General features: G+C 44.8%; 1 protein-coding gene across 3 annotated transcripts in view; it reads left to right on the top strand.

Annotated features, from left to right (window-relative positions):
• The window catches only part of PIGL (phosphatidylinositol glycan anchor biosynthesis class L), a 54,661-nt gene that overhangs the window by 4,014 nt on the left and 23,619 nt on the right, over window positions 1-27,028 (top strand). For 2 of the 3 annotated variants that reach the window (XM_068531651.1, XM_068531649.1), the window contains exon 2: window positions 7,559-7,658. The exons of the other annotated variant lie outside the window; for it this stretch is intronic. In XM_068531651.1, the coding sequence (XP_068387752.1) occupies window positions 7,559-7,658 (100 nt within the window). The remainder of the gene's footprint in view (window positions 1-7,558; window positions 7,659-27,028) is intronic. 3 annotated transcript variants of the gene reach the window in all.

Here is a 27,028-nt window from a genome sequence, read left to right as displayed (position 1 = left end):
GTGAAGAGCTAGAACACAGAGGAGCCAGGACCCAGTGGCTCTTTCCTGTTCTAAACCACTGCACCCACACACATTGCCTTGCTGCTGTATCAGTTAAGGAAGTAACCATTTTTGATTCCCAGTGTATGTGCCACGAAATACCAGTTCCTCAAGCTGCTATTAAAAAAAAAATGTTAATACCTTGACCTGACAAGTTTAGGGAAATTAACCAGATGTGCTATCCCCCCTTTAGAGGTGCACGGTCCTTATTAGACTATCAACATCTTGGAGAAGTCTTGCTATAAAAAATTCCTATTTAATTTTGTTTAGTCCAGCATTTCTCCAATTTATGCAACCACTGAAGTACCTAGTAATATACACATGAGAGGAAGCCACAGTAGGTAGTAGAATGCATGTGCTGGAGAATTAACACAGCCAGTTCTGTGTTTTAGCAAGCTCATACTGGTGGCATATGGAGAACCGTTTGGAGGGAAAGACTGGAGTCGGGAAAACCAGTTCAGCCCATCTTTTCCCCTCCTGACTGCACTGCTACCTCTTATATGTCAGAGCTCCATGTATTTCTGATCTGTATACTGTCCCTTCAGTCAGTTTGACATCCCTGTGCCAATATCATGCTGTAGCTTTTACAACAATTAACTGCTGTAGCTTTTACAACACTGTATCTGGTAGGGCCAGCCCTCTCATCTGTTGTTCCTCAGGGTGTGTTTGCCATTTTTGACCTTTTCTTCTTCCAAACATTTTATTTTTTTTATAAATTTATTTTTATTTATTTTTGGCTGCATTGGGTCTTCATTTGCTGCGCGCGGGCTTTCTCTAGTTGTGGTGCGTGGGCTTCTCATTGCGGTGGCTTCTCTTGTTGCAGAGCATGGGCTCTAGGCGCTCGGGCTTCAGTAGTTGTGGCACGCGGCCTCAGTAGTTGTGGTGCATGGGCTTAGTTTCTCTGCAGTATGTGCGATCTTCCCTGACCAGGGATCAAACCTGTGTCCCCTACATTGGCAGGAGAATTCTTAACCACTGTGCCATCAGGGAAGTCCCCAAATACATTTTAGAACTAGTTTGGGCATGCTCAAGGAAAAACCTTGCTGGCGTTTTTATTGGAATTTCACTGACTCTATTGATCAATATTGGGAAAAATCGACAAGTTTACAATATGAAGTCTTTCTGTCTATGATTTCATGGTACGTCTCCTCATTTATACTGGCCTTTTTTAATGTCCTTTAGTAGATTTATAATAAAGGCCTTACATATATATTGAGATGATTAGTAATTTTGTCCATTAGGCTGTTTCTCATATTCAGAGCTTCTTTTGCAAATGTTACAGTCTCTTGTTACTTCCTCATAGTTTGACGTTCTTTTTATTTCTTTAAATATATTAAACACATATCTACTTCCGATAATTCCAGTTTCTGCAGTCTTTGTGTCTGGCTCTGCTCTTTGAGTAACTCATTCTGAGTGACTTGTTTCCCTGTGTGTTTTGTGATTTTTTTTTTTTTAATTGTAAGCACGTTTCACAGAACCATACTTGTGATAGTATTTTGATGTTTATGTTTGCTTCAGCCAGGCAGCAAAGGGAACTACCCATCTTAGATCACTCTAAATTGAAATTTTAGACTGAGACTTTTCAGGCCATAGAGGTAGTGTAAATTCAGGGCCCAAACTCAAGTACATCAGTTGCCTGATGGTGTGTAACAAATTATCTTGAAGCTTAGTGGCTTAAAACAATCATAACACTTCATCTCTCATGGTTTCAGACAGAGAGCAGTTGTCTCTACCCCATGACGGTTAGTACCTCAGCTGGAATACCCAAAGGCTGGAGACTGGAATCACCTGACTTAGCTAGAGATGTGCGCCAGAACATCCACATACGGTCAATCCACATAGCCTGGGCTTCCTCACAGCCTGGTGACTGGGTTCCTGGGCAAGTACTTGAGAGGGCCTGCCCTCCGGGGAGCCGCGTTGCCTGCTGTGGCCTAGCCTTGGAAAGCACGTAGTATCACTTTGACTGCATTGTGTGTCAAGGCCGTCACAAGTCACATCCAGGTTCAAAGAGAGAAATGCCACCTCCTGATAGGAAGCAGCAAGGTTCTAGAAGTGCATGTGGACTAGAATTATTGCAGTGGCTATATTTGGGCACTACATTATGCCACACCAAGTGAAAGCGACTGTGTCGTTGACAGTTCTCAGGGGGTGACATTTTTCTTATTTTCCCTTCCACTAGAAACAAGTCTAAGACACAGAAGTAGCCCCACCATCTCTGTTTCGGGTGGTTTTTCCCCTAGTTCACCCACTGTAGGTATTGCCTTCTGAGGGTCCTATCTTTGTGTGGAGGTTTCCTTATTCGTGCCCAAGTTTTATCTCCTGTCCCGACTTCAGGCCACCAGCTGACCTGGCTTCAGCTCCACCCTACCTATCTGGATTTGTGCTTACCTACTGTTTATGACCTGCAAAGACAGCCCTTACTTTCCTGCCAGCTCAGCCATACATTCTAAAACATGCTCGCCTTTTATTTCACATGTTCAGGTATTCTGTGGGGGTTTCTCCAGACATCTGACTCACCATATTTCCTAAAACAGAACTTACCAGGTTATTTTCACTATTGCTTTTTTTTTTTCCCCTGATTTGTTTTTCGTTTTTTTTGTTTTTGGTGCACTAGGTCTTCGTTGCTGCGCGCGGGCTTCAGTAGTTGTGGCATGCGGGCTCAGTAGTTGTGGCTCACGGGCTCTAGAGTACAGGCTCAGTAGTTGTGGCACACGGGCTTAGTTGCTCCTTGGCACGTGGGATCTTCCCAGACCAGGGCTCGAACCTGTGTCCCCGGCACTGGCAGGTGGATTCCTAACCACTGTGCCACCAGGGAAGTCCCTCACTATTACTGTTTAATCATGAATAATTATTCAAAATTTTCCTTATTGAGATAAATTTAGATCCGGGCTCAAAAGTGTTAGTCTCATCTATTTTACTCTTTTCTTTCTGACCTAATACATTTGGGATTTCTAAAAATATATGATCTTAAGATTGACTGCATCTTATTAAGAATGGGATAGGGCTTCCCTGGTGGCGCAGTGGTTGAGAGTCTGCCTGCCAATGCAGGGGACACGGGTTCAGGCCCTGGTCTGGGAGGATCCCACATGCCGCGGAGCAACTAGGCCCGTGAGCCACAACTACTGAGCCTGCGTGTCTGGAGCCTGTGCTCCGCAACAAGAGAGGCCGTGATAGTGAGAGGCCCGCGCACCGCGATGAAGAGTAGCCCCCACTTGCCGCAACTGGAGAAAGCCCTCGCACAGAAACGAAGACCCAACACAACCATAAATAAATAAATAAATAAAATTTTTTTTTAAAGTGGGATAAATTAGTAATATTTAAAATATGAATTATGGGAACTTCCCTGGCGATCCAGTGGTTAGGACTCTGCACTTCCACTGCAGGGGGCACAGGTTTGATCCCTGGTTGGGAAACTAAGATCCTGGTTGGGGAACTAAGATTTTTTTGCCACGTGGCACAGCCAAAAAAATAAAATAAACAAGATAAATATGAATTATGTTTAAGAGAGTGATAGAACTTCAGAACAGGACTCAAAGGTTACATATCTCTGGCCCCATTTTGTAAAAAAATATATATATCTGTGTATATATATCTCGAAAATATCGAAAGCTGGGCAAGAAAGCCAGAGGACTAAAAGAATAGAAAAAAAAGAATGTTATCAAAATGTTTATGACATGGCCCGCACATGGAGGGTACTCCCCAATATGCCACCAACCCAGGCCCTGCCCCCTTTTCCTCATCTTTCCTATTTCTTTCCAAGAGTCCCCACTGGCTCCCCGCACGGTCACAAACCCTTGGCCGAGTCTAGGAGAGTCTTGGTATTCAATGAACCAAATGGGTGAGTGGCTCTAGAGCCCCCATGCCCGTTCACTCAGCTTAGACAGGATTTGTCAGTCTGTCTTCAGCTCGAGAGAGAGATCCTCGCAAATCCAGTCTCTTGGGCCCCTCTCCTCTTGCTACTTCCATCTTTCAAATTGCTCATCAAAGGGGCATGATCCTTCCCGTGTGTGTGTGTGTGTATACACACACACACATACGCACATCATGATTTCTCCAACAGGGCTCTGTGGACACCTTCTAATGGAAGGTGGCCCAGCTCTTTGGGTTTCAGCTCCTGGGGAACCCGGTTCGGGCTTGAGTGATATTGCCTCCTCTTACCTCTCCAGCCTAGGGTTGGTAGTTACTTCCTCCATCACTACACTCTAGGTCTCTCACTCTTCCCTGTTTGGCCCTCAATTCCTCCATCAGCTACGTTTCAAATTCTTTTTATTAAATTCTTACCGATGTAAATATTTGATATGGGTTCTGTTTTCCTGGGTAGACCCTAAGTGGTACAGAACCTAAACTCCCCCATTTTATAGTTGAGAAAATGTGGACCTTTTTTTCTTCCCAATACATTTTAGAATTAGCTTAGTCATGTTCAAGGAAAACCTTTGCTAGCATTCCTGAAACCCAGGAACTTAAGGAATCTCTTCAGGTTCACAAAGTTAGTGGAAGGCCAGGTACTGGGTCCACGATGCCTTGATTCTCAAACCACTTCTCATTCTAACAAATTAAAACTTCCATGGTAGGAAAATGGGTAACTAGAGGAGTGGGAGAGGGGCTTTTAAAAAAAATATCTATACGGTTTTGTTTCCTTGGATTTTTAACCATGTAAGTCTTTTTACCTATTTAGAATAAATAAATGAATTTTTAAGGTAAAACAAATGTCTACCTTTATACATTGTGCTGTGTAAATGTGGGTCTTTTACAAAGTGAATTTAATTTCTATTAAATGTCATTATGTTTGCTAGTTATTACTAAGTATTAGTTATCACACACACACACACACACAAAATGTAGTTCTATATAAATAAATCTACATTAATCCCATTTGTTTTCTGCCTTCTAGAATAATGATCTCCAAGCTTTTTTTTTGGTCACATTTTCCTATTGGTAAAAGCTTTTGAGCATATACTCCCATTATATGTATATTTATTTATAATTATATTAAGTAGCTGGACCACTGAATTAATGTGTACAGTCTAAAACAATGAAAGTTGACATTTATAAAGGACAAGGTAAACAAATTAGGAGGAGAAGTTCCAAAACCTTTCCTCCATCCCAGCAGATGGTCCTGTGCACCCAACATGCACCCAGGGGACACTGTTCTAGAGAATGCCAGTCAGGAGCTGCTGGAGGGTCCCAGACACTTACTCCACTGAAGTGCGTACATGTTCACCAGACTGAATGAAAATGTTGAAAATGCTCTCTGACTTCAACTCCCTAACTTGTTCTAAGTTCCTCAGTTCAAACACAAAGCAATAAAACCAGCTCCAAAAACACCTTGGCCTCACTTCTAAGCTGTTTCTCACAGCCGTAACCAGAGTCTAACATGCTCGGCCTCTGAGGTTAGGAATCCCGTCACTAGTGTACTGTTAGACTATTTACTTATCAACAAAGATAAGTAACCTTGAGATAAAATGGGAGAGGGGAAACTAAAATATAATGACCATCACAAAAATTGACAATTTCTATCTGACTCAAAAATTTGTGATGAGAACAGTACAAAATTAAGCTATTTTCTGGAACCTTTTGGGGGTTAGTCCTTTTATCAGATACAACGTAATGACTGTCTCCTATCTGGGTTCAAACAGTTCAAAACTAGCCCTAGAGTAACCCCTGCCAAAGTTGAAAGGTTTCACTTGGGAGTTTCTTTCTGAGTTTTCTGGAACAGTAAGCAGAGCCACTCTCTGCTCGGGGCCTCTGGAGTGCCTGCAGTGTGCTGACACCAGGATGATACAGAGTTGAACGAGACCGTGGCTTTTCAGGTCAATGACATTTAGGAATTAATAATCAGATCACGGAGGAAAGTTCATACTTCTGAGCAGAATACTGGAAATGACTGCTTGCCAGGGAAAATAGCAGAAGGCTTCCCAGAGGGAATGGCATCTGATCTGGATGATGAGGAAGAATTATAATTCAGGAAGAAAGGAGAGGAGGAGGGGGAAGGTAAAGATAAAGCAGTCAAGGAAAGAGAAGATAAACACTGAGCACCTAACTAGGTAGATGTGTCTTATCATATAATCCTTAGGAAAGCCTTTGGAGACGGCCATCATCCCCACTGCACAGGTACAGAAACCGTGGCTCAGGAAAGTTAAGTAACTAGCACAAAGCACACATGCAGTTATCTGCTGGAGAGTTGAATTAAGGGGGCCAGTAGCTAGACAATTGCTCATAAGGGCAATTTAAGTGGTACCAAAACGTCACTGTATGTTATTTGTAAGGATACAGAGCAGTTACTTAACAGAACTATTCTTGGGAAGTATAGTGTATGTGTTGGGAAAATAAAGTATTCGTAAGCTATTTGGGGTGCTGATGTGGTCCAGATCCCCAGGGACATGTCGGGATAGCTGGTTACTAAACTCTGAAGGAGGCTATTTTCCTGTAACACTCAGGAGTAGCAGCCTCTTTAAATAAGTGCTTAACAGATATTTGAAGACTATCAATTTAAAGGGGCCCAAACGACATATACCAGGACAAAACTATAATTCAAGAAGATACATGCACCCCTATGTTCATAGCAGCACTGTTCACAATAGCCAAGACATGGAAACAACCTAAATGTCCATCGACAGATGAATGGATAAAGACAGTGTGGTTTATATCTACAACGGAATACTACTCAGCCATAAAAAAAGAATGAAATAATGCCATTTGCAGCAACATGGATGCAACTAGAGATTATCATACCAAGTGAAGTAGTAAGTCAGAAAGAGACAAATACCATATGATATCACTTATACGTGGAATCTAAAATATGGCACAAATGACTCTATCTACAAAACAGAAACAGACTCACAGACATAGAGAACAGACTTGCGGTTGCCAAGGGGAAGGGGAGTGGGGGAGGGAAGAACTGGGAGTTTGGGATAAGCAGATGCAAACTATTATATATAGGATGGATAAACAACAAGGTCCTACTGTATAGCACAGGGAACTGTATTCAATATACTGTGAGAAACCATAATAGAAAAGAATATTTTAAAAAGAATGTATATATGTGTATAACTGAGTCACTTTGCCCTACGGCAGAAATTAACACAACATTGTAAATCAACTATACTTTAATTTAAAAAATAAATAAGATTAAATAATAAGGGGCCCAAACAAATAGTGTGTCCAGATACCTGACTTGTTCTGAGTGGTTATAGAAGGGTCAGTCCTAAATCTGTTTAACTGCAAAGCAGGTGCTCAAAGCCTGTAGCTTGGGGCTGAAAGGTACATAGACAGGCAGGCAGATGGACAGACACAGGGAGAGACACAGAGATGGGGAAGAATTCAAAAGTGATTCTAAAGACTGCTTCTCACAGGAGTGTCTGATAGTAACCCTAGCATTGCGTTTTCTTCAACTTTTTATCACCACCACAGAATTTTCAGGTAGCTTAAATCCTATAGGGAACAAGATGAGGTAAGAATGAGTGAACAGATAGATCTCCACTGATAAAGAAATCGACAACTGTGTATTTGTTATCCTCAGGAAATTACTACAATCAAGGGGAGATTCGTAAGAAGGAACTTTTGCAGAGCTGTGATGTTTTGGGGATTCCACCCTCCAACGTAATGATTATTGACAACAGGTAAACTTATCTTTTAACAAGTGGAAATTCATTGGCAATAAAAATGCAGTGGTACACTCAAAAGACACAAACATAATGTGGGTGGATAAGAACATCTTACTTGAGAAGTCTACAGAAAATAGTTTCACATTTGTTTGTTTTTTTATAAATTTATTTATTTATTTATTTTTGGCTGTGTTGGGTTTTCGTTTCTGTGCGAGGGCTTTCTCTAGTTGCGGCAAGCGGGGGCCACTCTTCATCGCGGTGCGCGGGCCTCTCACTATCGTGGCCTCTCTTGTTGCGGAGCACAGGCTCCAGACACACAGGCTCAGTAGTTGTGGCTCACGGGCCTAGTTGCTCCACGGGCATGTGGGATCTTCCCAGACCAGGGCTCGAACCCGTGTCCCCTGCATTAGCAAGCAGATTCTCAACCACTGCGCCACCAGGGAAGCCCCCTCACATTTGTTTTTAAGTGACAGTGTAGTGCAAGTGAATTTTTTCAACTTGTGTTCAGATTTTGTCTTAAGATAGCTGCTTCTCTTGAATCTTTAAAAAAAATTATTAGAAAAAATTTCAGGGACTTCCCTGGCGGTCCAGTGGTTAAGACTCCGCGCTTCCATTGCAGGGGCCACGGGTTCGATCCCTGGTCGGGGAACTAAGATCCCGTATGCCGCAGCCAAAAAACAAAAGTCAAAAGTGTAAAGAACAGTATTACGAACCCCACATGCCTGTAATCTGAGACCAGTGATTGTCAAGCCTTTGCTGTACGTACTTCATCTAACCCCACATAACATCTGTTGTGTGTGAAGTTGTGGTTTTTTTGCAGTTATAAATTAGCTGTTAAATATTTTTTAAAAATTTTTGTTGGAGTAGAGTTGATTTACTCTGTTGTGTTAGTTTCAGGTGTACAGCAAAGTGACTCAGTTATACATATACATGTATCCACTCTTGTTTAGATTATTTTCCCGTATAGGCCATTACAGAGTATTGAGTAGACTTCCCGTGCTCTACAGTAGGTCCTTATTAGTTATCTGTTTTATATACAGTAGTGCGTATGTGTCAATCCCAGTCTCCCAGTTTATCCCTCCTGTGTGTGAAGTATTTTAAAGAAAACCCAACCATCAGGTTATTCTATCCCTATGTACTTCGGGATACATCTCTTAAGAAGATAGACTTCTTTTTCATGCAGCCACAATGTCATTATTATCCGTCTAACAAAATTAATAGTAACAGGAATTCCTTGGTTTCTCCAACAACCAGTCCATTTTGAGCTACTCCAAGTAGCTCAAAAATGAATGTCTTTTCACAGTTGGTTTGTTCAAATCAGGATGTAAACAAAGTGCACACATTATACCTGGTTGATATTCTGCGTGTCCCTCCCCCCCGCCAACCTTGTCACTGATTGTTGAAAACCTGAGTCAGTTGTCATACAGAAGGATTTGTCTGTCTGCTCCCTCGTGGTTTTACCTAAGTAGTTCCTCTATCCTCCATATTTCTTGCAAACTGGAAATGAACGCTAACTTTCAGGGTCAAGAAGCTGCACTATGTACTCCCTGTTCCGTCATTTCAGGACATGTGCTGTCTGTCTCACTTTCAGTCACGCATGTGACTATCTGTCACACGTACTGTGTGCCTCTTAGTGAGCTCACGTGGCAGTGGCCGCCCCTTTCACTGTAAAGACCCACATCAGCCTTTCACGCGGTGCTTTCACGAATCCTTAATTAACCAGAAGTTGCAAAACAGTGACTTTCTAAATGTCTCCTGCATTCCAAATGTATTAGCTATACATTCTTCTGTAAAGCAGAACTTCATCAACTGGGGCTATTTAGTTATCCTGATAGGTACTTTGATCCCAAGAGACAGGCTACATGCTTAATTCTTTCCCTTTAATTGCCGTTTTCAGAATGGGAGTTGATCCCCTACATACCTCCGATGGTAACCCATTGTTTGTTTGCTTGTTTCTTGGATGGGGAGGCCACTGCTTTATTTCATTAGGAACTTCTGTGTTCACGTGTTCGGTTTTTCAGTTTAAGTCATTGCGTTCTTTGATACTCCAGTTGTCTCCTCTTTGGCCTCTTCATGTTGGCTCATGCATCCTTTTGATAAGAAACGAAGACTCTGACTTAATTTATTACAATTTTTACATATCCCGAAGATCATGCAGCTTCAGCAATATCCCCTACTTTGAAGATGCTACAGTAGGGGGTTAGTAAACTTGTTAAAAATAAATACTTCAAGAAGCCAGTTTGAAGATTCAAGGAAACCAGGTGTCTTAGTCTGCTCAGGCTGCCATGGCAAAATACCAGAGACTGGGTGGCTTAAACAACAGAAGTTTATTTTTTTTAATATTTATTTATTTGGTGGTGCTGGGTCTTAGTTGTGGCACGTGAGCTCCTTAGTTGCAGCAGGCAGGCTCCTTAGTTGTAGCATGCAAACTCTTAGTTGCGGCATGCATGCAAGATCTAGTTCCCTGACCAGGGATCAAGCCCGGGACCCCTGCATTGGGAGCGCAGAGTCTTAACCACTGCGCCACCAGGGAAGTCCCCAGAAATGTATTTTTTTCTCACAGTTCTGGAGGCTGGAAGTATAAGATCAAGGTGCAGCAGGGTCAACTTCTGGAGAGAGTTTGCTTCTTGGTGTGCGGATGGCCGTCTCCTCACTGCTCACATGTAGTAGGGAGAGAGAAGTTTCTCTCTTCCTCTTCTTATAAGACCACCAGTCTTATAGGGTTAGGGTCCCACCATTATGACCTCACTTAACCTTAATTACCTCCTAAAGACCCCGTCTCCAAATACAGTCACATTGTGGATTAGGGCTTCAACACATGAAGTTTGGGAGGACACAATTCAGTCCCTAGCAGCATGCAACTTTTAGTCTTTCAGCTTCTCTTTTCCTAACCCAGAAAAAGCAGAGCTTTGGAATCTTGCTTTGGGTTATTTAGATGGGTCAAAGAGAAGAATGAAGGGGAGAAAGAGAAAAAAAAAAGTTTTATGGAGGACCTACACTCGGAATAATAATGGTAAATGTATATTAAACTGTTATTGTCAGTGCCAAAGACCATGCTAAATAGGTGATCTTAAAACCTTCAAAATAATCCAATTACTTCTTCCATGTTATAGGTAAGAAACAGGCCTCGTGAGAGGTTGAGTCATTTGCCCGGGGTCATCCAGCTAATATGTGGTAGAGCTGGTGTTCCAGCTGAGGCTCTCTGGTCACTGTGCTTTGTCAACTCCATGAAGGACTCACAATTTCACAAAGGTCATCTCATTTAATTCTTCCACTAACTGTAGAAAGATAGGTCTTTATTATCCTTTTTTAGTTTCACACGAAGAAACTAAAGCTTAAGAGACTCATCTGAGGCCAGACGTTTAGCAAATGGCCGTCAGTGCTAGGGTTCGAAAGCACAAGGGAAGACAGAATTGATTCCTGACTTTCTGCGAGAAAGTAGGTCACCACTTTGTTAGTGTATTTGAAAGACCAATATGTGTTTAAGAGAACACTTGGTTGATGTTGTGTGCTTTCTTCCATTGTTCCGAACTTCGTGGCTGGATTTCAGGGAGACATTTAGCCAGAGGAGCTCAGTCAAGTAAACCCTTATCCAGGGACTTCCCTGGTGGCGAAGTGGATAAGACTGCACGCTCCCAATGCAGCAGGCCCGGGTTTGATCCCTGGTCAGGGAACTAGATCCTACATGCATGCCACAATTAAGAGTTTGCATGATACAACTAAGGAGCCCACGTGCTGCAACTAAGGAGCCCGCCTGCTGCAACTAAGAGCCTATGCGAGCAAATAAATAAATAAATATTTTTTTAAAAAGTAAACCCTTATCCAACCCCTTAAAGAGGGAAAAAAGTTCAGGTCTCAAGACGAGAAGGCATCTCAGTAATCAGACAACCAAATGGATACTCTGGGTAACTTTACCTAGTTCCTTAACATCTGTGGGTTCTGCTAATTTAATGAATCATATGATATTTAACTGCATGTTATTAACAGATGCAGATTAAGTGCCTGGACTGGTAAAGGCGCTGTGCTAGATGCTGAAGAAAGAGAAGAAAAGTTCAAGGTCCAGGAGCCGGGTAATAGGTGTTGGCCTGACAGTGACCACTGCTGAGTTTGCAGAAACGTTCATTGTGCCAAGGTTCAGGCCTAGAAGGAGCTTAGAGACCCTCTCCAGGATACTTGGGAATTGAATGTGATTGGGAAATGCAACCTACAGATTTAGTATTCATTTGTTGCTTTTGTGCTTCTTAATATATTAGGAAGAGTCCATAGCATTATTTCATTCACATTTCAAAACAAAACAAAAAGTAAACACACATTTCTGTACACACAGATAATTTCTAAAAGAACATATACCAGACTCGTTAATAGTAGCTGCTACTTAATTGGATCAGGGAAGGACACTTGCACTTCTTAATTCCGCAGAATTCTGTACAGTTTTATTTTGCTTTTGCTTTTTTAGGAAGCCTATGTTACTTTTTAAAGTACAAGCAGAAACGCACATATATGGAATCTAAAAAAAAAAAATGGTACTGATGAACCTAGTGGCAGGGCAGGAATAAAGATGCAGACATAGAGAACGGACTTGAGGACACGGTGGGGAAGGGTAGGCTGGGACGAAGTGAGAGAGCAGCACTGACATATACACACTGCCAAATGTGAAATGGATGGCTAGCGGGAAGCAGCTGCATAGCGCAGGGAGATCAGCTCGATGCTTTGTGATGACATAGAGGGGTGGGATAGGGAGTGTGGGAGGGAGGCTCAAGAGGGAGGGGATATGGGGATGGACATATGTATACATATGGCTGATTCACTTGGTTGTACAGCAGAAACTAACACAACACTGTAAAGCAATTATACTCCAATAAAGATGTAAAAAAAAAAAAAAGTACAAGCAGACCTCAGACATATCACAGGTTCGGGTCCAGCCCACTGCAATAAAGCAAATATCACAATAAAGCAAGTCACAGGAATGTTTTGGTTTCCCAGTGCATATAAAAGTTACGTCGACACTATAGTGTATTAAGTATGCAGTAGCATTATGTCTAAAAAGACAACATACATAGCTTAATTAAAAAATAGATATCATCTAAGCCTTCAGCAAGTTGTAATAACAACATCAAAGATCATTGATCATAGATCACCATAACAAATATGATGATAATAATGAAAAAGCTTGAAATGTTACAAGAATTACTGAAATGTGACACAGAGACATGAAGAGGGCAAATGCTGTTGGAAAAGTGGCGCCAATAGACTTGCTCTCACACAGTTGCCACAAACCTTCAATTTATAAAAAAATGCAGCATCTCTGAAGCACAATAAAGTGAAGCACAATGAAACGGTTATATTGATGTATTATATTTTTTTAAAGACTATTCCACCTAAGTAATAAAACATTCTTCCCTCTGTACTCAGCTTCTATCCCTACAAGTGAAGGCTAAATTAGAAATAATTCTGCATATGTTTTGATAATATTTGATTTGATAAGTTCAAAACATACAATAGAATTCCTTGAAAAGATAATAATGCTTTTAAGCCTTTTTATAAACACTTGTGCTTGTCTCATGGGCCTCATTCTGGAGGATGAGTGGGCACAGGGTCAGATAAGCTGCTCCAAAAGGCTCGGGCTGGAAATGCGGGGTTCAAGGGGGGCCTGACTGTGACAGAATAAAACAAAGCAGACCCTCCGGTCATAACCCAGGCCCATTAAAATGCTTCCGGGCCCAATGACCAACTGTTGGGCAAAATTTGGGGGGTCTCAGAGCTGATCGTGGTCTGATCCCTGCTCCCATGGTCCTGCACCTGTGATGCCACATCACAGCTATTCCCACAACCAAAACAGGGAGGACTCCCAGCGCCCCAACCTGTGTCCTCGTATGTAAGCTGGGCCGCAAACACACCACGCTTTCCTCTGCGTCCACACCCATGCATGTGCCTGGCTCTCTTCCACATGCTTCCTCTCTTCCCAGCACCCCACACCCTGGCCCTCTAGCAAACTCCTCTTCATCCTTCAAACCCCAGCTCAAGATTACCTTAGACTCTGCAGCACCATCCCTGATTTGCCCAGATTTTCTTAGGCACTTTGGTTATATTCTCATTGTCCCGTTCTATCCTAGCACATACACTAATTTTTTAATCCAATAAATCCACGCAAATCATACAGTGAAAGAGAGGCCACAAAGCAGAGAGTCTGGGACTGTTGGGTCATGTTTGTAATTAAACCCCCCCCCCAAGACCCAGTAAGAGCCTTCCCCCTCCAAAAACCGGAAAAGACCGTATGCCGATTGCCAAAGTGAATCTGACCAAGCGTCCTCTCACTATAAGAGACGAAAACAAAGCTCCACGCAGGCTTTCTCCAAATACACAAAGAAGTGCCTGGGCACAGGGCAAGGGCACAGCTCCAGTCCCAGTTGGCAAGAGCAGGGCAGGGCTCCCGTCCTCCCAAAGGGCGCGAAGGACAGGAATGTTTCCTAGAAAAGGAACCAGGGGAGGAGACCGAAGTGGACCGAGCTGATACGGAGCTACTGTGTGAACTTGGAAAGCCGCTTCCCTGTTACTTCAAAGGCGGGTTATTCTGGGAGCTGAAGGGAGGCTGGGTCTTTAAGTCAAATGACTGGTCTTCAAGTCACATAAGTCAGTATAGAAGTAGAGTGGGACCAGGGAGGGTGGGCTTAACAAAGCACGTATTTGTGGCTGATTCTACTGCTTGAAAGAGGCTGCAAATATACCACAAAAATAGGATTCAGGGTGACTGTGTATTGTGATATTCATTACAGCACTCTTCATAATAGCAAAAAGTTGGTAGCAACCTAATTTAGCCGTAGGCAATTAATTATATAGCCATGGTCCAGAACATTAAACCACAATTCAGAGTTTTCTCTGCACAGTTAATAACCCAGGAAGATGTTCATAATATAATGTTGAGTTTAAAAAGCAGTGTATACTTTCTTTACACTTTTCTGTATTTTCCATAGTTTTGATAGTGAGCATACATTACTTGTAAACCAAAAGTTTCATTAGATTTATTTTAAAATATATTATTTCTGGGAATTCCCTGGCGGTCCAGTGGTTAGGCCATCCGAAACTTCTACTGAATGTTATTGTCTTCAACTGCAGCTCTTCAGATATTCTCTTTCCTTTACCATGGAGGCACCTTTATTTTTCGTGCATTTTCTTTTTTTTAATTCATTTTATTTATTTATTTTTGGCTGCGTTGGGTCTTCGTTGCTGCACACGGGCTTTCTCTAGTTGCGGCAAGCAGGGGCTACTCATTGTTGCGGTGCGAGGGCTTCGCATTGCGGTGTCTTCTCTTATTGCAGAGCACAGGCTCCTAGGCGCGCGGGCTTAGCTGCTCCGCGGCATGTGGGATCTTCCCGGACCAGGGCTCGAACCTGTGTCCCCTGCATTGGCAGGCAGATTCTTAACCACTGCGCCACCAGGGAAGCCCTTGTGTTTTTTCTTATTCGCCTTTTGGTACTCTCCTGGGGCAAGGAGACATGATGTCACAGCACTAGAAATAGCTTATCAACATGATTCTCCTTCAAAGTGTGCTTCTCCTTGACCATTATTATCTCTGGTTCTCACAGTGCTAATCAAAGAGTACTGGTGCCTCTGAGGATGGTGAGGCTTGACTTTGAGGGACTTTCAAATCCTGCTAAAAGCAGATGCAAGGTAGAGCATCTGCTGGCCAGCTGTATGCCCCTCTTTCTGGGGCAGATCTTACGGTATTAGGCGGGTATGTTTATGTTTTCTGATTTTCTGATATGGTGGGGGTTTTTTTGCTTCATCAAAGTCGATGCTCTATAACTGTTATTCCTTTTGTTGTTTTCGATGGAGTTTGAGGGAAGAGAGTGAAGTGGAAATGTCACTGGCACTGTAAGTGGAAGTCCATATTTCCACTTGAACGGAGTCCTGCTAGCAGTTGAAGGGAGAATGAGTAAGAGGAAATCAAGACCAGAGAAAAGAAAATGAGCAAAGTACAGTATGACAGAAAGAGCTCTGGTGCAGGGGTCGTGAAATGGGGCTTCAGGTTGTAGCTCTGCCACAAACCGGCTGTGTTCCCTTTGGCAAATAATGTCCCCTCTCTGGGCTTCTCTTTTCTTATACGTACAATGACTGGATGAGGTGGCGACTTTACCTGAAGCGCCTAGATCTTATCAGGAGCAGAGCAGGACATGTTTAGATACGGTTGTTCTACAAATGGAGGTTTATGTGCTCAGCTTGGCAATATAGCTGATATACTTTTAAGTGCTTTCCATTTTACGAAGCACTTGTACATTTCATGACATCCACGGTAGACTATGTCCATTGTGACATGCTGGGGTCCTTTCATCAGACAGCTGAATAGGGATGTACAAAACTAAACAGCAGACCTTTTAATAACCAAAGTAAGTTTAGCCAGCTCACCCTTACCTCTGCTGTCTTAGTCCATTTGGGCTGCTATAACAAAAATGCCACAGATCAGGTGGCTCATAAACAACAGAAATTTACGTCTCACAGTTCTGGAGGCTGAGAAGTCCAAGGTCATAGTGTCAGCAGATTTGGTGTCTGGTGAGGGCCTGTTTACTGGTTCACAGATGGCTCTCTTCTTGCTGTATCCTCTCCTGGCAAAAGCGGCAAGGGAGCTCTCTGGGGTCTCTATTATAAGGACACTAATCCTAATCCCATGCATGGGGGGCTCTGCCCTCATGACCTCGTCACCTCCCAAAGGCCCCACCTCCAAATACCATCACATTGGGGAAATAGGTTTCAACATACGAATTTTGAGGGGACACAAATATTCAGTCTATAGCATCTACAAAAATTGTACTAGGAACCAAAAACTTTGGATAAGAGGCAACTAATTCTCTACCATGCAAGTCTTATAGACAAAGAGTGCTAGGATCCAGAAGAAAGGTTATTGGGTCAGTTTTTCAGATTATTTCTCCATAACGCCAAGTTCCAAGAAATAATTCTTAGTCATTTGTGGGATGTTCCAGAGAGCCCTTGGGATAAGAAAAATTGCAGCTGCCTGTATGTGTTGCAATTTAAGACGATGTGGTAGTACTTTGGCAAAACTGTCATGGTGAGATAGACCTAGTTCTGCAAGGCTGAGCCACAGCTTAACTAGCCAGTTTCTGTACTGGAAGGGTTTATAGGATTTATTCTTTTTTAGGTTTTCTTTTTCTTTCTTTTTTTAATAATACTGTTACCCTCATATATACAGTCAATTGGTTTTCAACAGGGCTGCTAAGACAGTTCAATGGGGCAACAATACTCTTTTCCACAAATGGATATCCACATACGAAAGAACAAACTTGGACCCCTTCCCTACACTAAACCCAAAAATTAGCTCAAAAAGACCTAAATATAAGAGCTAAAACTATAAAACTCTTGAAAGAAAATATAGGAGTCAATCTTCATGAGCTTGGGTTAGGCAAAGCCCTCTTAGATATGACACCAAAAGCACATACAACCAACAAAAGAAAAAATAGACTTCATCATCAAAATTAAAAACTTTAGTGCCTGATGCATACTGTCAAGAGAGTGAAAAGACAACTCACAGAATGAGAGAAAATATTTGCAAATCATACATCTGATAAGGGATTAATATCCAGATAAGATAGATAGGTAGACAGATATAAATGTAATATACCTTATATACTATATATAGTATAGTATACATAACAGATAAAATAATATATAAAGGACTTGAATAGCTATTTCTCCAAAGAAGATATACAAATGGCCAATAAGCATAGGAAAAGATGTTCAACATCACTAGTCATTACAGGAATAGAAATCAAAACCACTGTGAGACACTACTTCACACCGACTAGGTTGACCATTTTTTAAAAATAAAAGGGAAATACCAAGTGTAGGCCAGGATTCAGAGAAATTGGAACCCTCATGTACTGGTGGGTTTGTAAAATAGTTCAGTCATCATGTAAAACAGTTTGGCAGTTCCTCAAAAACTTAAATACAGAATTACCATTACCCAGCAATTCTATTCCAAAGTAAAGACCTAAAAGAATTGAAAACAGACATTCAAACAAAAACGTGTACATGAATGTTCACAGCAGCACTGTACACAGTAGTCAAAAGTTAGAAACAACTCAGATTCCCATCAGCTGATGAATGGGCAAACAAAATGTGGTCTACCCACACAGTGGAACATTATTCAGCCACAAAAAGGAGTGAAGTACTGATACATGCTCCAGTGTGGATGAACCTAAAAAGAAGCCAGATAACAAACAGCCACATAGTGTATGAGTCCGTTTATCCGAAACACCCAGAACAGGCAAAATCCATGGAGACAGAAAGTAGATTAGTGGCTGCCAGGAGTGGGGAGGAGAGGGGAGTGGGGAGGGACTCATAATGGGGTTTATTTTTTTGAGGTGATGAAAATGTCCTAAAATTGACTGCAGTGACGGTTGCACGACTCTGTTAACATACTAAAAACAAAAACACATTGAATTGTGCACTTTAAGTGAGTGAATTGCATAGCATGTGAATTATATCTCAACCAAGCTGTTATGAAAATAATAGTAACATTTAATAATAGAACATTTACAATGTTCATTGTGAAAACAAACAGTACAAAAATATATCAAGTGAAAAAAATGAATGTCTCCTTCCATACACTTCTCGCCTCAGAACAAACCACTGTTAACCTCTTGATGTGTAAACTTCCATACCTTCAATACTTCACAAATATATGTTTACATACAAACACAAATATAGTTCATTTTTCAGTACTGCATACTATTCCATGGGATACCTGTATCATAATTTATTTGGCTAATAAAACTGTCCCGTGGCCTTGCTAGAAACATCATTAACCATCATGAAATAAGTCCCCATGGCCGCTCACTCTGGCGTGATACATCGAGTAAAACACTGTTTAATTATACACCAGTGTCTGCAGTGCGGGCGTCCTGCCCACCTCCAGGATGAGACCTGAGGGTCTTCCATTGCTTCGTCTTTTGTGCCAGGTAGTGCTGGGCAGCTGACAGCCGCGTGTTAGAAATCATGGCTTTGGGGACTTTCCTGGCGGTCCAGTGGTTAAGACTCTGCGCTCCCGATGCAGGGGGCCTGGGTTCTATCCCTGGTCGGGGAACTAGATCCCACATGCATGCTGCAACTAAGAGTTCACATGCCACAACTAAGACCCAGTGCAGCCAAATAAATAAATAAATAAATAAATTTTTTTTTTTAAATCATGGCTTCGTAGCTACACAGCAGGGGTGCTGCTTGCCTCATAGGCCTCTTACTTGAACTAAATCCGGAACCCAAAGCCTGGCAAGTATAACTGCTCAATAAGTACTAATCCCTTTCTTTTTTTTTTTTTCAAGGAGGTGGTAGAAACCAATTTCATGAATCTCCTAAGTCTTTGAATTATTTTTGGATATAGTCATATTACAAGTCTCTGGCTTTTAGGTCTTAGGAATGAACTTGTGGTTTCTGATTTGGCTATTAGTCTTTCTCTGACCACCAAGTTCAGACTCAATACCCTCACCTGCCCACTGAGTGCATCTGGGGGTAGTGGAGGCTTGTGCAGGGCCAGCCACAGTAGAGCAGGCGTCCCAGGCTCCCCTCTGCCTGGCTCCACACCTGGCCTGGGCTGACAGCCGGGACCAGATTCACCCCTCAAGGAGCCCCCAGGCTAGGGAGAGGATGAGCACATACATTCCATCACGCCACGGTAAGAGCAGAGATAGAGCGCAAGGGCAAGGGCAGAGGAAGGTCTCCAAGGAGCGCTGCTGCGCCTGACCTGAGGTATGGGGCAGGTCTTCCTAAGATGTGACTGTTCTAGTGACCTGAGCCGAGTCACGAATGCGTAAAAGCCAGGCTGGTGAAGAAGCAGCAGGGGAGCATTACAGGTGGGAAACCCAGAAGTGCCAGAGGCCCCAAGCCGTGTGGTGTGAACACCAGGGGAGTGGTGTGTCATGCAGGCAGAGTGCGAAACGCCAGCGTCCAGCGAAGCCCTCTCTCCCCCAAGCCATCCCTTTCTGCTGCCACTTCCTTTTCCCCGTTTCTTCCCTCTCCAGTGAAACAGGATCAGCAGCTTGATAATAATAAGAGCTGACACATCCTCACTCTGTATCCAGCGCTATTCTGCATGCTTTAAATATATTAACTTGTTTACTTCTCGGTCCTATGAGGTGGATACTGTTATTACTCCATTTTCGAAATGAAGAAACAGAGAAGTTAAGTAACTTGCCCAAAGCACACCAGGGCCACATGGTCTCCCCTCTGCTTTGGCCTGTGCTTATGGCCTCCATGGCCCTGGCTTTGCATGGCCCCCCTCCATCCAAACAGACTAACTGGAATGGTATTTCATAAAATACAGGGATTGATCTGTAGGCCTGGTGCAGCAGAATTACCTGTGGTGCTTGTGGAAATGCAGGTACCTAGGCTCTACTGTAATCCTCTTGACTCTAGTGGGGTGAGGGATCCGGATTCTGCATTTTTTACAGACTCCCCAGATGATCCTAAGGCACAGTAATGTTTGGGAACCTCTGGGCTGCTGTGTCTGAGTGGCAGGTCCAAATTCCCATGAGAGAGAAGTGGAGTGGACAAGCCTGGATCAGGTCGCCTGGGAGGGGGCATTATTTGGTCTTTTTGCTTGGCATTCGGGCGTGGGAACAGGCTCCTGATAGGGATTCAAGAGCAGAAAGGACGGCAGGAGTGAGGAGGATAATACCAGAATCTCCAGTCACTGGCATTCCTGGGGAAACCTCTGTGTGTAGCCCAAAGTATGCTGTCCCCTGACCCCGCACACCGATAACACAGCCTTAGCTCTGACCTCAGTCACTCCTTACAAGACCGCAGAAGCAACTAACATTGGTCCTTGGATGCAGCTCCTTGAGGAGAGGCCCTCCCCCATCTCAGCTTCCTTCTGCCCAACAGATGAGAACGAAGTTCCTTTACTTTTCACCAAACTGTCCTGCAGATTTACTCCTTCTCTGCCATCCCTTTCTCCTTGTCACCCTCCAATCCAGTGTCTTCCTTAACTTTGGAAATCACTATTTTCCGGAGGAAAAGGTGAGGCATAGAGACACCTCTTCCATTGGTCCTAGCTGAGCTGAAGAAGAATCAGAATGTCTCTCATTACTCTTATTAAGCCACCCCGAAGAAGTGTGTAGAGCAGCTACAGCATGGGATCATCAGATGACCATGTGGGCACTTTTAACCCCTCAGCCTCCAGGTGGGCTGGAACGGCATCCTTTAGGAGCAGAAATCAGGGCAGGGACCGTCAGATTCCAGGGCCAGACACACTCACAGAGCCAGAAACATGTAGGAATCCAAGTCCCAGGGGGTCCGGAGGGGCTGCAGGGGCAGAGCCAGGAGATGGGATCTGGGGAGTCAAGATCAGGTGAAAGGCTATGGAGTATGGCCAAAGCACTTAGGCTGCTGTCTAGCCCTGAGCTTCTGGTCAGACACAGGAAGCCACAGACTTGTTTTAAAGAATGAGTCACTGCGTCTCTCAAGTATTTGACCAAGACTGTCTTCCCCATCTTGTATTTCATTCGTCAGTCTTTACAGAGCTGAGTCCAGGTCCTGGTGGGGGTTTGCTCAGCACCGAGCTACACTCTTAAGATGTTCATCAGATGCCAGCCTCGCCGACACTCTTCATGTTCCCACTTCCATAAATCAGATCCCTGCCCTGGTCTTCATTATCCTGCCCAGGTTCTTATTTTGAGGCTGGTTTCCTGGACTGATCCTCTGTGATCCCACAAGTAGTTTCAAATTACTAGATCCAACCTGAGATGAACTGACGTGGCATTTTTTTCATTAGATGGTTATCGGTCACCTACCTACAAACATGCGAGCCATTGCCCACGGAGACTGAAGCAGACATAACCTTGGACTCATGTCCAGTGTATCCAGTGTAAACTATTACCTCTCAGCCTTTCTGTGACTGGGATATGTTATATGTGATCGCTCCATTTAACAATGCACCTCCTTCCTCAAGGGCTCCGAGAGACGTCATAGAATAGATGGCGTGTTCCTTTTTTAATAATAAAATTAATTTTATGATAAGGCCTCTTAGAGAATTTCACGATGTCTCCTGGGCATTTCTCTTCTGTGACAGCCCTGGGGACCGTATGATGTGGCCCCAGCTCCCCCCTTCTGCCCAGCAGGGTGACAGCAGGCAGGCAGATCTGGGTTCTGATCCTCGTTCTTCTCTTAAATAAAATAAGGATGTTGAGTGAGATCATCTCTGAAGTCTTTTTTTCACAACTAACATTTTGTGATTCAAAAAACATAATGCTATACTGCAGAAAGGTATGTACCCTAAACAGGGTTGCCAGATCAAGGACAAGAGGCCCAGTTAAATTTGAGTTTTAGGTAAACAATCATTTTTTTTCATCTCCATATGTCCAAAATATCACATAGGACATAATTATATTTTAAAATTATTCACTGTTTGTCTGAAATTCAAGTTTTGGCTGGCGCCTCGTCTTGGCCACCCCAAGCCCAAAGGCCGTTCCCTTCCATCTCATTTGAGGTCGATTTCACCACTTCCCGACCTGCGCCTGCTTGTCTCCTGGCTTTTATCCTTAGCCAGAAATTGCTGCTCACTGCATTGCCTTACCTGTGAAATAAGCTCCCAGAATTCAGAGAGGAGAGTAACCAACGGTCCCTTTCCTAGAACCAGCTGCCAGGTTGGCCAGGAGACACCTGGACACCTGCTATTTACAGCCTCGCCACTGATACCTCGTCAGTAATCCTGACCTTTGCCACAGTTTGTTACACCCATAAGGAGCTTCAGTGGACATTTTCATTTGCTTCTGTTTGTTCTTATTTCATTGTTTTGGCTACTTTCCATGTCTGTTTGTTCAAGATTCTTGCATCATTCAAATAAACAAACAAAAAAAACCCTCCACTTAACTGTCTCCCATCCCACCCCTGCCCCCTCCTCTCTCTTCCGTATAATCAGGTATTACCTGTCCTCCATCCCATCCTCGTCTCTCACTCATTCCCCAGCACAGTCACATCTGGCTCCCTGTCCTCCCTCCCTCCTCCTGCCATTGAAAGCCCTCTTTGTCAGGGTCACAGTAACTTTCTAACTGTGCAATCGGTGGGGCACTTTTCAGTTGGGAACCAAGGGGATTGCCAGAAAGACAGTGTCAGGGTTCGAGGCTGAAAGTCAGGACAAGCCCAGAAATAGGAGATCAAGAGTGAGGCCAGAGGCGAGGAGGTTGGAATGTGGTATAAGAAACGGGTCACAGGACTTCCCTGGTGGCACAGTGGTTAAGAGTCCACCTGCCAATGCAGGGGACACGGGTTCGATCCCTGGTCTGGGAAGATCCCACGTGCCGTGGAGCAACTAAGCCCGTGTGCCACAACTACTGAGCCTGTGCTCTAGAGCCCGCGAGCCACAACTACTGAGCCCACGAGCCACAACTACTGAACCCGTGTGCCACAACTACTGAAGCCCACGCACCTAGAGCCCGTGCTCTGCAACAAGAGAAGCCACCGCAATGAGAAGCCCACGCACCGCAAGCCCGTGCGCCACAACTACTGAGCCTGCACTCTAGACCCTGCGAGCCACAACTACTGAAGCCCGCGCACCTACAGCCCATGCTCTGCAACCAGAGAAGCCACCGCGATGAGAAGCCCGCGCACCACAACGAAGAGTAGCCCCTGCTCGCCGCAACCAGAGAAAGCCCACGAGCAGCAACGAAGACCCAACACAGCCAAAACTAAATAAATAAATAGTATTTTTAAAAAAAAGAGAAACGGGTCAGGATGAGCAATTCAGATGTGAGGCCAAGGGAAGAGGAGGCCAGAATTCTCTGCAGGCCTCATCAGAAACCTCGCTGCACAACAGCAGTTCATTTTAAACTCATCTTTACAAGCGAAATTTTACACGTTTTAGGTGCTAATTCTGTCCGTGTTTAGGGCCGCCCTGTAAGGCATAAAATGAGGCTTATTGCATCAAAGGACTGTGCCTTCTCAGTGGATGCATGGAGTCAAGAGATCTGCCTGCGAGTTCAGGGGGACCGTTTAGGATGGCCTCAAGCCCCAGGGTATCCTTTAGCACATTCGTGTGTATCTCTAACTTTCAATTTTCATTCACTTTTCTGTTCATTTCACTGCACTTCCCAACAGAGGATCTTCTATACGTTGTATTAACTTATTCCCATTACAGCTAAATTCAGCCCCCACTGCGCCCCCCGCCCCTCCGTGTTGTCACATCGGACAGGCATGTCTACCGGAGGGGCAGGGACCTCAACAGCACAGGCCAGCCCACCAGCCGTCAGATTACAGCAGCCTGAGGACGGGGCGAACGCACTTGAACTGGACTAGCGTCTGTCTCCAAGGAGGCCCAGGCTAGTGGGTGCGACACCGCAGCAAGTGTCGAGCTAACAGGGGCGTCAGAGTCAGGCCAGTGGCCCGGGGTGATTCTGAGTTGACCTTCTTGTTTGGAGCCAGACCACAGCCAGCATCTAGGACAGGAAACAAGGCACTTGTTTTTAACATGTGACCTCACCAGACCCTCGCGAGGCCCTGACCAAGTGGGCTGGCTCCACTCTTAGTAAAGAAACAGAGGCGAACCAGGGCAGAGTCCAGCACACGGGTCTGGAAACCACAGCATCGCTGAGGGAAAGACTGGAGTCTGATGTGCACACAGGTGCGGGAATCACCGCAGGCCCTTTGCAATCGAGTCCAAAATATGTCTTCACGTTGTTAATTCTAGGTCCCACCTGCTCCTGGGGTGCGACCCACTAAACGCTGCTGCCTGGGTCCATGGTAACCCCACAGGAGAGGGGCTAAGGGAACCACAAGACTGGGGAAGGAGGGCTTGGTACAGAGAGATTAGCCTTTAGTGCCTAGAGAACGTGGGGTGGTTTTCCACCCACAGTGCTGTGGAGCAGGGTTCGTTAATCTTGGGTGGTGCATGGATCCTTTTGTCTTCCTAACTTAATTTTCTGTTCATGTTTAGCTCATATGTATTATTGAGTCCTTTTTTAAAAAGTATCTCAGGAACTTTGTGAATACACATGTGATCTCACACATGTAAATACAAGCGCTAAAATCACATGAACATATCTGCTCTCTTGTCAATGACATAATCACAATTTTTCTAGATTGTTATCTCAGTAAAAATACCTTTTTCTAAGAACTCCTGGAGCGCTGAGAATTTGGCCACAGACATCTAGGGATTTGCGGGCCTCAGCTGGAAAACTCTGATGCAGAACAATAGTTCATTTTGAACTCATTTTTTAAGAATATTTACTTTATTTACTTAATTTGGCTGCACCGGGTCTTAGTTGTGGCACACGTGATTCTCGTTGCGGCATGTGGGGTCTTTAGTTGCGGCATGCAAACTTCTTAGTTGCAGCATGCATGCAGGATCTAGTTCTCCAACCAGGGATCCAGCCTGGGCCCCCTGCACTGGGAGCGCGGAGTCCAACCCACCGGACCACCAGGGAAGCCCCTGAACTCATTTCTTGACAAGGTAGATTTTGACACTTTTTTTTTTTTCTTTTGAGACATGTTTTGGCTTTTTTTTTTTTTTTTGAATTATTTTATTTATTTATTTATTTATTTATTTATTTTTGGCTGCGTTGGGTCTTTGTTGCCGCGCACGGGCTTTCTCTAGTTGCGGCGAGCTGGTGCTGCTCTTCGTTGCGGTGTGTGGGCTTCTCATTGCAGTGGCTTCTCTTGTTGCACAGCAAGGGCTCTAGGCGCACGGGCTTCAGTAGTTGTGGCATACGGGTTCAGTAGTTGTGGCTCGCGGGCTTCAGTAGTTGTGGCTTGTGGGTTCTAGAGTGCAGGCTCAGTAGTTGTGGCGCACGGGCTTAGTTGCTCCGTGGCACGTGGGATCTTCCCAGACCAGGGCTCAAACCCGTGTCCCCTGCATTGGCAGGCGGATTCTTAACCACTGCGCCACCAGGGAAGTCCCTGTGTTGGGCTTTTTGTTTGGGGGGTTTTCTGTTGCTGTTTTTTGTTTTTGGCCACACCTCGCGGCTTGCGGGATCTTAGCTCCCCGCCCAGGGGTGGAACCCGGGCCCCCGAGTGGAAGCACGGAGCCCTAACCACCGGCCCCCGGGGAAGTCCCCGCGATTAACATTAACTTTGTTGAGTTAGAGTAAGAACCCACTTGGGCTCCATCAGAACCCATTGATCAAGGTCTCATGTCTAGTTCACCTCCCGGCCTGTCTGTCGGGCTACTCAGGAGCCCCTGCAGGTCAGCCACAGCTTTGGAGTCGCCCCTGACACTTACTCAGTTGCTCCTGGCCAGCCGTTCACCTCACCAGGCCCTTCTCACAGCTGCTGGAATCCTTTGTAGGGAGGATGTTCGCGTGCGTCCCCACGAATGTGGGTGGCCACCAGCCCACTACTGTTTCACGAACCGTCGGGCCCTGTGCTCTTCGTGCCCGTGACTAGCACCCCGTCGCCCTCGGGGCTGGGAGTGTCGGGTACATGTGAGTGTCCGTCCAGAGCCATCAGGCAACTCCAGCCGCTCTTCTCGGTCTCCCTCACAGCCTCCCTGTCCCGCCAGCCCCTTCACTGCAGACCTTCCTCAGCCTCCTCTCAGGCCTCTTCCGGGCAGTATGAAATGTCACCTCTGCTGCCGGCACCACCGTCCCACGTGGTCACCGTGGTGGGTGCCTGGGTCTGCTCAGTTTCCCCCTGCTTCTGCTCGGCCCTCCAGCCGTGTCTGCATTTAGTCTCCATCTTTCTACCCCACCTTCTGCATCCAGGGTTCTGCAGAGACGTCCCCTCGCTGATACCCTCCCAAAATGTAGGTCGAATCCACAGAAACCTTTGAAGGCCCCCTGCTGGGCCGATGACAGTCAGGTCACGTGAGCCTGGCTCTTCTCCCTCACATTTGTGATCTAATCACGTGGGCCGTCTGCCATGGACCACACTTCTCTGTGGCCTGACACCCCGTCACCCATTTCCCTCCTTGGCATCAGATCCCCTTCCAATCAAGAATCAGGTCACGAGCTGACCTTTATTGGACCCTGACCACAGGCCAGGCTCTGTTCTAAGTGTCTGTCAGGTATTATCTCATTTCATCCTCACAGCAGCCAACAGAGCGGGAACCGTTAGCCCTGCGCAAGCCTGTAGCTCTGCTCCCTGCGTGGTACGTCCATCCCCTGCAGCCACGCGTTGCCCAGGATTTACCTCCGTCTCTCCTTTTGCCCTCACCAGGCAGCTTTACTCTCTACCAAGTCAGCTGACTTGTTTGCCGCATCCTCAGACATCCTCAGGGCTACACAAACCCTTCCGCAGACTCTGGGTCCGACTCCGGGTCCTGCAGGCCTCCCTTCTCACTTCCTCCCAAACTTCTTGAAGCTCTTGGTGCTGCTTTCTCACCACCCACTGACCCCGTCCTTCTGCACTGCCTGCCCCTCTTCATGGGCACTGCTTCCAGGGCCAGCCCT

Source organism: Eschrichtius robustus, chromosome 20, assembly GCF_028021215.1.
Source record: "Eschrichtius robustus isolate mEscRob2 chromosome 20, mEscRob2.pri, whole genome shotgun sequence".
Classification (NCBI taxonomy): domain Eukaryota; kingdom Metazoa; phylum Chordata; class Mammalia; order Artiodactyla; family Eschrichtiidae; genus Eschrichtius; species Eschrichtius robustus.
This window is presented reverse-complemented; position numbering and strand designations above follow the sequence as displayed.